The sequence below is a fragment of the Cicer arietinum genome, chromosome 6 (assembly GCF_000331145.2).
Source record: "Cicer arietinum cultivar CDC Frontier isolate Library 1 chromosome 6, Cicar.CDCFrontier_v2.0, whole genome shotgun sequence".
NCBI lineage: Eukaryota > Viridiplantae > Streptophyta > Magnoliopsida > Fabales > Fabaceae > Cicer > Cicer arietinum.
This window is the reverse complement of record NC_021165.2, coordinates 15,805,542-15,818,342: the sequence shown is the minus strand read 5'-3', so window position 1 is coordinate 15,818,342 and position 12,801 is coordinate 15,805,542. Positions and strand designations below refer to the sequence as shown.

Here is a 12,801-nt window from a genome sequence, read left to right as displayed (position 1 = left end):
CAAGGCAGTTGCTAAAAATTTAACCACCAACAAACTGCACCAGACAGTTGCTAAAATTCTCAATGAGAATATTCATTCAAACACAAACAAAAAACGTTTTGGTTGCAAATGAAGAATATTTTAGATAAAATAGAACATGTGTCTATTAATTATTACTCTAAACTGATAGATTAGTACCGAATATATGAATTGTCTTTAACCTTCATCCTATCTATACAAACAACATCAAGGTGCAGACAACAACAAGAGTTTTCAGTGCAATCAATTCATTAAAGCAATCATACTCGAGAAATCAAAATTCTTCAATTAAGCAAATGCTCCAGTTCTCTTACACTAGATCCAAGAATCTTTTTATTGAGTTATTATTGATAATCAATCTCAAATAAGTGTTGAGTAGATTTTGATTCTATAATCTTATTTCATAATTTCATTTGAAACTCAAGTTTATTTCTTAAAGATAGTTTGAGTGTTTTGTAAAAATCATTTTTGTGATTAAAAGATATCGTGTAAAAATCATTTAAAGGTTGAAAGGTGAATGTTATAACTGATCAAGAAAAAGTTGTGTGAAAGTAGAAAAGTTCTTATGGGAAACATATTAGTGGAAAAACTCACAAATTGTGATGACTGAACGTAGCCCATCTTTGGTGAACCATTATAAATATTTTGTCCCTATCCTTTATTATTTTTCACTCATTATCACTAATCACGTAGAAATAATATGTTTCATTTATTTTTTACTAACCAAGAACGTTATGGATTTTTTTTATGAGTAATCAATATTGATCTTGAATTAGTTTAAATTAAAGGGAATCATGAAATAGACCATTTTAATTTGATGATACAGACTACTACTTTTTGAAAAATAAGATGCAATTATTCCTTAAATCACAAGATACATGAATGTGGCGCATCAGAACAGATGGAAATTTTGTACCAACAATTGATAAGTGATTCAACATCTATTGAAAAGAAAGAAGCAGATTGGACAATAGAAAACAAAGCTAAGATACTTTTAAATTCTAAAGCTCAATTATTTTATTCTTGTGCTTTGAGCAGAGAAGAAAATAAAAGAGTTGATGAATGTGATACTGCTAAACAAGAATTGATATCGGTGTACGAAAATTTGAATTATTTGAGATGAATGAATGAGAAACTATTGATGAAATATGTTCAAGATTTACAACTATAATAAATGATATTAAGTCTCTTGGTAAAGCATACTTAACCCAAAATAGAGTAAGAAAAATTATGAGATACCTCTCAATCGTATAGAAATCAATAATCTTAATCATAAGTCAAATTATGAATCTCGAAATACTAAAAGAAAATAATAAGAACATATAAAAATTAATGAGGTTCGACAATTCTTGCATACGCCTATGGACATGTCTCAAGAATTAATTGTTTTATTATCTCAAATAAAATTATAGCAATAGCAACTCAACACAAATTGTGGATTAGTGTAGAAACTCAAGTACCGTCACTAAACAATTATAAAAGATGTTAGCCCACTCACTGACAATAGAACCAAACTACTACAAGTGGTCTCATTCATTCTTAAGTTGTTATTGGATTAAAATGATAAAAACACTTCATAACATCCCTTACTTATAGGAGGGGAGAATAATTTTTTTAGTTGGACATTAATTATCTCACATTTTCAAAAAACTTTACTTCATAAGAGTTCTTCAAATTTTAGATACACTTCTCTATAATTTTCAACCACTTACCTTTATATTATCATAGTTGAGAAATTTTAACCGATTTTTCTAATATTGCTCTACCGCAGCCTGATGGTTGTTTTGGGATAAAATTGATTACTTTAATGTCAAAAAAATTTATGTTTCCAAAAATTAAGACCAATTTAAACATATTTTTATTGTTTTATTTTTTAAAATTTATATTTATTTTAAATTGTTAATAAGAAAATGAAAGACTTTTTTGATAAATAATTGTGATAGAGAAAATGTAAAAAACAAACTAAAAAGCATGTATTTCGAGATACAATAAAAGCAATGTTTTGGTGTTTTCAAAATTTCTGAAAAATTCTAGACATTTTTTGAAAAATTGTAAAAGAAAATTGAGATTAAAATATTATATATATCAATAAACAACAAAAATTGACGCCAGACTTCCTTGTATTTTTGAAAATGAAACTAAATATTGTTTTCATAATTGCTCTAATAAAAACAACACTACTATAATAGAAACATATATGAAAAATTTGTAAAGATCTTTTCAACCGCTAAATATTAATATTATTAAATAAAATATATTATATTTTGAGTTTAAACTCAAAACTTTAAAATTACGTACGAACTTATTTATCAAACAAAACAAAAACAAAGCACAACTGAAAAATGAAATTTCAAACGGTGAATTAATCTTTATTGGCTCCTTTGTTATTTCAATCTCAAATAAAGGAAAAGTTGGTGAGTCATAAGGCCTCGTGAAAGAAGGAATCGTACCAAAATCAAATATTTGGAGAAGATTTTTACGTAGTTTTTATTCCTCTCAAGATTCATTTAATATTTTTTTTTTATCTATGTATTTTTATTAAATCATCAATATATCATTCCGATCTTGTAAAATCAAAATAAATACATTTATTATTATTCTATCTATTTCTTTTCTCTCTTAAAATAAAATGTTAATTGTATGGATGTACAAGTATAATGATCTAAGTTAATTTGTTGGTTAGATTGAAAGCTGAAGAAATATCAATTATACTAAGTTGAAATACTAATATAAAAACTCTGTCTGCTACACAAATTAAACTATTTTCAATCATTTTGAATAGATTAAATTATATCTGCGGTCTTTTAACTTAATTTCAATTAATGTTTTAGTTCTTTAATTTTTTTTATTTAGTCATTTATTTTAATTTTAAGTGATAATCTGATATTTTATGCTTTAAAATGTCAACTTGTTATCATTTTTTTTAATTCAAATTCTTTTTCAAATAAAACTCATAAAATTAATAATCATCTTCAATATAATGTAAATTTAATCAAATGCATAACTCAAATATTCAAATAAACTCATATTTACATCTCCAACAACATCAAATAAAGAACGAAAATATGAGTTTATTTAAATATTTAAGTTATAAATTTGATTAAATTTATATTTTATTGAAGATAATAATGAATTTTATAGGTTTTGTTTGAAAATTTTGATGATTTTTTTTGAATTTTTGTAAAAAAAAATGATAACATTATTGACATTTTAAAACATAAAATATCAAATTGTCACTTAAAAAATTAAAATAAAAAGACCAAATCGAAGAAAAATAAATAAAAGACTAAAACGTTAAATAAAATTAAAATAAGGAACCGCAGATGTAATTTAGTCTTTTGAATATTAAATATGTTGGGACAGTTGGCTGTTGCAAACTAATGCACAATCATAATATCCCTTAAAGATGCACAATTAGAGACAACTTTTTCTAAAAAATACTTAAATTATCTTTTATCCATTAGAGAATTGATTTATGATAATTTTTTAGTTCGAAATCATTCTTTTAAATTTTACTCTCTACTTTTAATTAAAAAATAGTTTTCTACATAATTTTAGTTTTTTTTTTTTGTGTTTTATCTATGATTTTGTCGTTTGAGTGCAACTAGGGATGTATGAGGGTTAGATTGGATCGATTTTGACAAAATTTGTTATCCGAACCGATCGATTATCTTTGGGTTGAGTTGAGTTCCAAATTGATATTTTTTTTCGTTTAACCTGAATCGAACCAATCCGATTAAGAACGGGTTGGATTGTGTTGTTGGGTTATACATAAATAGTAAGATGTTTTTATTTTACAGTAAAAACATAAGTAACAACAATAACAATTTAATTGAATAAAAATATATTTAATACTTGAATGTCTCAAAAACCATCTAATTTAAATCACATTATTCACCACATTTTAGTTTACTAAGCTACCACAATTTTTTTAAAGTAGTGCTTCATTTATTTATTTTTAGAGTACTTACTATTTTCAAATAAAATACTAAACAAAATTATTTAATAGATTTAAATGTAAACAAATTTAAACTAGATTCATCATATTTAATATTAATTTTAAAAAAAATATTAATCGATTGATATTAAAAACTATTATGAAATGTCTGTAAAATCTACAACGATTATTGATTAATCTAAATATTATGTTTCAAATTCGAATACGCTGTAAATTTATTTATCATTTTATCTAAATAAAAAAAGACTATAACAAAATATAATATTTAAATAAGTAGTATTTAACTCAAATGAAGCTTTCTTCGCGATAATTTTTTTTATAAAGTTTCTTCACAACTGTAGTTTAATTTACCCAACATTTTGTTACATAAAATTCAATTTATCATAAAAATTAATATACTTGAACATTTAAAAAAAATGTATCTTGCCCTAATGACTGTGATAATCTAGGGAAAAATACTCTACACACCTTACTTTGATAAATAAAATTTCTAGAACAGAAGAAGAAGAAGGTGGGCGGCGATGCAACTTTAGGAAATCTGGAACAGAAGAATAAAGTGGCGCATACGTGGAAGAGAAGAAGAAGGTGAATGGCGGGGAAAAGAAAAATAATAAAATCTTATTGGCTGTTGGATTGTTGGGATGCCAAACAAAAAAAAAAAAACATAACTAGTCATCAAGTAGGGCTTACGGATCGATGGGTTCAAATTGTTGAACCCATTATCCGAACCGAATATAAACGAGTTTCAACAGGTTGGGTCGAGTCGGACCCAAAAGTGATCGAGTGTGGATAAAACTTGGGTTGGGTTGGATTGGATGATGTTTTTGTTTACTCATTTTGGTACGGTGTTTCAATAGGCAAATAATTTGTTTTGTCAGTCCCATATTTTGATCAATGGGCTTATGGAGGCTACCACCAAATTCAACATTTTCTCACTCTTACAAATAATTTTTCAGCATATGGTTGGATTGATCATATCAAAGACCTTTATAGTCAATATGAACGAACATCGTTAAATATTTTTTTCCGAATCTAAATGATATTAAAGACTGTGAATTTTGTATTATTCTTGATTATTGATCAATTGAAGATATTAATTTGGTTGATAGGATTAAGCTTTTGGTTTGATTATTTTTCATTGGCTTTTGCAATTTTTATATGTATCGTCGTTAACATGTTTTTTTCTTTCTTGATCATTAGATCCGAATGTACTATTTTTATTTTAATATGAAAGAAATTTATTTTTCTGTGAAAAAGAAATAATGCCATTAAAAGAAACAATCATAATTATAAATAATGAAATCCTCATAACACCACTCTCTCAAATATATATAGACTGAATATCTAATTTATATCGAAGGTGTAATGTCTTTATTTTTAATAGCGAGAGTGTTCTTTTAAAATAATATTTTTCTTTTAAAGTCTAAATAAAATCGTCGATGTCTCGTGCATGTTTAAAATTAAAGATCCCTCAAAAGAAGTTCACACACAAATTACATGTTGAATATATATATACATATATAGATGTTGGCAAGAGAAGTCTGAAATGTAAACATTCCGAAAATATACACTTAAATGACATCAGGGCTAGGAGATTTGACTAGTCATCGCTCATACTCCTTGAAGTATTCTCGACAGACACTTACGCAAAAGTGTTGCTTCAAGAATTAAACTCCCCCACAGATACTCAAAAAAATGATAAATGAATCCCACAAATCAAATAAACCAAATAGTCATAATAGATATAGTCATCCATAAATCTAATATAATCACATCAAAATACAAAAGTGGCACAAAGAACCCTATACACCAAAACCTATTGATCATGGACCAAAACTACAATAACAACGACAAATCTCGCACTCTGCACAAGTCAAAACATATATAACCTCCCCCGATGACACTTTAGCCTCGTCTTCAAGTCTAACTCCTTTGTGGTCAGGTCTACATCTGATATTCAAGCACGGGTATCTTATAGTAGTCATTGTTCCCAACTGACTTTAGGTCTGTAGAAGAAAAACTGATTGTCCATTCATGAAAACATGTCTACATGTATGTCCCAGATAACGACAAAGGGATCAACATTGGTGAAAAGGAAGCGATAATAGCTACTAGAGAAACATCCATCATCTGATAGGATGGTCCTCTGACATCGAATACTAACAAGATGATAGGGTCTTCCACGCTTGGCGGTGCTAAAAGGGGTGCCAAAGTTTGCCTCTCTTGAAAGGATACCCCATGATTATCATTATGGCCGCTTTGATGCACCTCAAGTTTTAGATGTGATGTAACGAAAAACTCCACACGCTCCAAAGTCATGCCCACATGAAACGTCGCTCAATCTCTTAGTGAGGTCCCAAAAACACTACTCGTATAAGTAGCCCTACTTAAGACTAGATATAATCCACATGCAGTAGGTGAATCTCTCTCGGGGAAATCCCACAACGTCTTCATTGTGCGGGTGATAATGGGAAATGTGTGGGTCTATATCCACTAAAGGCATCACCCAAATTCCACAATAAATGTAAAAGATCACCAATTGAAATTAACATGTAACTTTTGCAGTTATGACATGATAACAATAACAAACAAGCATGGATATGATATCAAACACTCTAATGCAATGTCTACATATCAGTGCATATGATTCCAGAATATTATCTCTCTCATAAAGTTTTTCACAAAGAAAATAGTCCACTTAATAATATATCACCGATTATTCCATTAAGAATATGTGAACGTACACTTGACATTTTATGTCACTCATATGTGCATGAATAGATTTTCAACATATATCATGCATTAAATTCGCCACATAAGTTCATATAACTACATATGCATTAACTATTGCAAATTCCACGTAACACCAAAATTCAATTAACATAATTACACACCAAGAGCAAGTACCAAATAGCACATACATCAAAATTCAAGTGACATAATTAAACACCAAGTAACACATACACCAAACCGATGAAGTAGTACAACACCAAGTCATTATCAATTAACAAAACACCAATAATACATATAACTTAAACATATTGTACTAAAAAAAAATGAATGAGCTCTTACATTTTGCTAGTGTCATAGTAGCGACTAGCACCGTTAATCTTACTCGAACTAACACCTTCAAATTAATAATTTCCAACTTAGTCAAAATAGGTTTTAGTAACCTACCTCATTAACTTAGCCCATTTTTCTAATTCTCATGAATTATATTTTTCCTCACCAAAATAATCGTAACTTAAAAATAAATCAAACACAATCACTTACATGATTCAAAAATTTAATCTAATCCAATTTAGTTTTCTTCCCATAAAAATCAAATAGGACTTTTTCAACTTCAAAACATTGTAAGATACCTACAACAAAAATTCTTTTTAAATAATCTAATCATAATCAATCAAGTTTCAATATACACCAGTTTGTTTCAAAACTTTAAAAAAAAAAAAAATTGTCATGAGCATTTTGTTTTTATTTCATTATCCTAAAAATTTTCACACAACAAATATAAATATTAAAAAATTTCTCTATCGTTAATTTGATGTCAACGGTCTTAATTTGTTTTTGAGACTCAAATAACTAACTATATAAACATACAATTAAAAAGTATTTTTCTCAAAGTTATATATTTTCAATTCAAATTTTTAACTTTACAATCCAAATGACCTAAATCAAATTGAAATTACAAGTTTACTTTAAAATTATCATTTCACAACTTTGAAAAAAAATCTTTCACTTTGGTCCCAAACACATTAATACACCGATTATCATTTTAGTCCAAAACATCGCATAAACTATAAAAAAAAAATATTGATTGTAACAATTTAATTTCTTTTAAAAACAATTCTAATTTTATTTCAAATTCATTTATTTGAAATCAATTAATTTTGCAACTCAGACATATCCAAAAATCAAATTTTCACATATTTACACATATGGTTCGGGCATATTAAAAATTTGGGGGTTCATTTTCTTTTCTTGCTATTCAAGTTATTAACATCATCAATTTCTCTTTCTAAAAAGCACTTAAGCAAAAATCATTTTTTTTAAGTTACTCTCTTAACTTAGTGTTTTTTATTTTGAAAGGGAAAATGGTTGAAAATGTTTTCTTATTTTTCCTAAACACCAATAATAACAATAACAACAACAAACACATAATTGAAGCTCAAAATATTTAAAAAAAACACACATCCTCCTATATATACTTGCTCGCCGGTGAGATAGAAAGAAAAGGGAAAAATAATTTCCCACCTAGCAATCCTTATTTGATCCTCTCAAGGCAATGGAACAAGTTTGTAGTTAATGTTTTGTGAAAGGAAGCTTTTAAGTTGTCCAAAAAGGGAGTTGAAGATTTAGGTTTTGAGAGAAAAAAAGGAGAAGACGAAGATGCTTTTTTAGAGGGAAAAAAATTAATAGTAAGATGATTACGTTGACCGTATGATATCTTATATAGGGGAGGGAAACTTAAAAAATTATTTTCTTTAATTAAACTACTATCTTAATTCTAGATTAATCTCTAAAAATTCTTAACCACAAAAATTAATCACGTCAAATTTAATCATAAACTTTCAGTTATTTTTTTATAAATATCACATCTCTTATATCTAAACTATGTCAAACCTTTCGTTTGACGCTACATTTAGTTAACACAGAATAATTACGAACAAGTCCACCAATAAATATTTTTGCGACAAAATTAATTCAATTATTAAAATAATCAAATTTAATATTCATCGCCCATAAAAATATTACTCATACATAAGTCAAGTCTCTAACTACCTAATAACTCAAATAAAAAGTTTAAACGAAAACGAAGATATTTTAAAATTTAAAAACGGTAAAATTGTCCGTCGATTTTAAAAGCTGCAAAATTTTCAATTTCAAATTTTGACTATTTTATATAAACTAAATAAAAATATTTCACTCATAACAATATAATTTTGATACTTTTATTCATAAATAAAAAGGAATCAATAGAGTGAACCACACATATATTTGAATATAAAAATTATTTTACTAAAGTCCTACAAATGTCTTCAATAATATGGTGGTTTCAATATATATGATAAGATATTTAAGTTTACACAAATGTCTCTCATCGATCCCAACCAGAGCATGTGATGCAACATGAAGCTTTCAAATCCCCTGAAATTAAGAACACGAATGAAGCTGTGTGTGAGGTAAAAATTTCCTCATTGCATATAGTTTAGTATTTTTCAAGACATTAGTAGCTATAGTGTCATAATTCATATTTTTAACTAGACATCCATATATTAAATAAATGTATAAGTGAAGTATCACCTTCTTAGGAAGACCCAACTCTTCTTCAAGCGAAGCAAATTCCTAGGATAGAACATAAAAACCTTATTGATTAGTTTTTCATCGAGATATATAAAACACATTATCTAATTAAGTTGCAATATGTATATATCTTACCTCTTCCTCAAACTTGTCAATGTTTGGAAAGAGAGTAGCAATCAAGATATCATAGTTTGGGTCATCTTTTAGTGAGCGTCGACTAGCCAAATGTGTACGGCAACTAGGACATTCTTTGTTGCTGCAATAAACGTAAATAATAATTTACAAGCAATAAATAAACCAATTACAAATATGTGAAATGATAAAGTAGATAATGGCAATTTGAGGACAAACGTACCCAAGGCGCATAGATTTGTCTATGCACTTTCTGCAAAAGCGGTGTAAGCATTCCATTACTGTACTTGTTTTCCGAATGATGCCTAAACAAATAATAAAATCAATCATCTCTAATTATTACTATACTATACATTCATTATGAAAGCATATACAACATACTACATTAATTTTTATTAATTAAATTTTCTTTTATAATATTTAGGACTGGTGGGAGTATTTATGATGTATGTTACATTAAATCTAATTTAAAATTCCATCACTTCAAAGAAATTTTTAAATCTCTTAAAACATTAGTAGTGTATGAGATTCACAATTTTCATTAAAAACAAATCTCTTGCTCGATATGCAGAGTCATATACTAGTATGTTCCATTCATTATATGTATACTAATATGTTTTATCATTTAAATATTAACTTAGATTTGCTCATCAACTAATATTCAACCCTCAACATTTTGATCATTTAATTCGACAAACTAAATGTTACATTTTCTTACTAGGTATTGAACAAAATTTTCAGCAAAATATTTACCCATATTTGCGGTAATAAATTAATTAAGAAATCTAGCATTAGTTACATATAAATTACATACCAAGACAAATAGGACACTCAACCTCCTTGCGTACAAGTGACATATCGATAGTCACATATCTGCAAATAGTTAAACACCAATAGAGGAATTGACAAATGTTAATTAGAATATAAAATTTTGCATAGATGGATCGTTTAAATACCTAATTCACATCATATGCTCTACGTACATAAATGTAATATATGTACAAAGACATCAACTACTCTTAAAAGTTAAAACATATTGAGACAATTCTATATTGAATTCACTAAAAAATTATCATCCTATGGTGCTACAAAATGGTCGTTTTCAGAAGATTTAGCAAAAATCTAACATTCATGTGAAGGAAATTAATTAAAGATAAAATATGATCAACAATTTCATCTCGGAGAGGAAGACTTTCATCAAGTTAGCTAGTCTCTCTCCATCAAGTTACATTGAAGTTCAAAAAACATTTCATCTCATATGCATACAAACAAGTTTACACTTTAATCTCAGCTTATTAAATTAGCATACACATGAAAATATCATTAGATTCCAACATGGGGAAAATATTTGAAGCAAAAAAACCCGCTATCAAAGTCTCAATGTTGGTGTAATTAAATTCTAGCTTAGGTTCATGCAGGTGGAAAATAAAATTTTCATCAAAGGAGGAATTACATGAAGTTTTTAGTTAAGTAAAACATACTATCTTGAAAATATATCGTTAATTACTGATGTGTCTAAAAAATCCTTACAATTAAAATGCGGTAATATTTAGGCATATATTACAGGTTGTTAGAGGCATAAATTATTCTTAGGCCAGAAGAATTAGTTTCTATAATCTCATATTTTTTATAAGTTACAAAGCCATAAACTCGAAAACACAATCCAAACCATTTTCTAGATATACATATACATGTGTTCTTGATGGGTTTTTGTTTTGTATTTGTGGAAATATATTATTAATATTATATATGTTGAGAAGATTTATTTTAAATTTTTATTCATCTTTCAATATATTGAATTAAATTTAAATACAAAAATATATCATAAAACTAAAATATAAATTTTTTATCTTTTATTTAATATTTATTTTAGTCGTTTATATTTATTTTAGTTATTTTGATCCTTTTATCTTTTTTTTTCATTTATTTTCCTCATATATCTTTAATATAATGTTCGTTTTAGTCCTTAATAAAAGGACAAACTTATATAATTTTGCAAAAATTAAAAGATTAAAATAATTATTAAATAAAAAATAAAGGACAAAAATAAAAAGTAAATAACCAAAATAAATTAAAAAAAAAAGATAAATTAAAGGACCAAATCGATATTAAGTAAAAGATAAATGATCAAAAGTATATTTTTAGTCTCTCATAAATCATATCATTAAAATAAAGAACAGATTTTAAAAAATATTATAAATATAATTTCAAATATAAATTATATCCTAACTAATGTTATCCTGATGATGTGTTTTCTTAAATCTTAAGTATGTATTAAATCTAAATATCAATTTATGCATATTATTAGGATTCACACGGTACTCGTAAAAGAGGGAGAAAACAAATGGATTAATTAAATATGGAACCAAAATCACAACTCAATTAAAATGCAATCCGTAAAAACTTCAAATAGGGGAAAACATCACAATCAAATATAATCCTTCAAGTAATCTAGATATCAGTGGTTGTTTGATGAAAGATTGAATGATCTAAATTTAAATTTAATACTTTAAATCATATAATAAGTAAAAATTAAAATATGTATTTTATAAATTGTATAATCTCGATCCAGCGATCATTATTTAAATGAGGGATTGTAAGGAATTCAAATTCCTGACATATGTGAAGTTATGCAAAGTCAGCCAAAGTAAATGAAAACCATGCACAACAAGAAAATTAATTGCAAAAGAACAAGCCATCAGTGACATATGAAGAAGATACGTATATTTTGAAAAAACAAATAAAAAATAAATAAAGATCGAAAATTTAAAGCAAAACAGTTATTGATTAATAATATAAAAATAAATAATGAAAGAGTATAAGAGGAATGATTACTCTTCTTCTTCTACTTCTTCTTCTTCATCTTCATCAGTGTCAGCTGAATGCATTTGATCCGATTTTGAAGAAAACAAATAAGCAAAGTAAATAAATAAATAAATCGTAGAAAATGATATGAAAGTGAAGGAAGAAGTACCGTCTATAACTTCAGAAATATCAGTCTCAGTGGCTTCAAGAGGCTCCTCGCGAGAACGTTTCTGTCTTGACGACATTGCGAAGCGTTGGATGGAGAGAGAGAAAACAAACACAATTATCTATTCAAGATTATATGCAACTGCAAATCAAGCCTTATATCATGTCGTAACCCATCAAAATTTGGCATGACGTCACCAGCCCCCCCTTTAACTATTATTTTTTACTCAAATTAATTAATTATTATGTCATTTCATATTTTTTTATTATTATTAATTTTCAGAATTAGTCCCTCAATTTTAAAAAATCAATAATTTTGTTCTCTCTTTTAAATTTTTTAATTAAAAAATTAATAATTTAATATATTTTAAATAATATGACAAACAATTTTATGATACAGAACCATCTAGATGGATTAA

General features: G+C 26.8%; 1 protein-coding gene across 1 annotated transcript; it reads right to left on the bottom strand.

Annotated features, from left to right (window-relative positions):
- Positions 1–8,919: 8,919 nt before the first annotated feature.
- LOC105852291 (putative E3 ubiquitin-protein ligase RING1a) lies at positions 8,920–12,495 on the bottom strand. Its single transcript, XM_012717107.3, has 7 exons — positions 12,387–12,495; positions 12,248–12,290; positions 10,227–10,285; positions 9,636–9,717; positions 9,416–9,536; positions 9,281–9,322; positions 8,920–9,124 (listed from the first exon to the last, which is right to left on the bottom strand). Exons 1-7 carry the CDS (start codon positions 12,460–12,462, stop codon positions 9,116–9,118), a joined length of 432 nt encoding a protein of 143 aa, XP_012572561.1. The 5' UTR covers positions 12,463–12,495; the 3' UTR covers positions 8,920–9,115.
- Positions 12,496–12,801: the final 306 nt, after the last annotated feature.

What these genes read in the sequence shown, in the direction of transcription:
- LOC105852291 (XM_012717107.3), bottom strand. Translation starts at nt 12,462, where the DNA reads ATGTCGTCAAGACAGAAACGTTCTCGCGAGGAGCCTCTTGAAGCCACT. An exon ending in TATTTCTGAAGTTATAGACG is followed by an intron (nt 12,291 to 12,386) that starts GTACTTCTTCCT and finishes AAATGCATTCAG; the next exon opens with CTGACACTGATGAAGATGAA. An exon ending in TGAGTGTCCTATTTGTCTTG is followed by an intron (nt 9,718 to 10,226) that starts GTATGTAATTTA and finishes TTATTTGTTTAG; the next exon opens with GCATCATTCGGAAAACAAGT.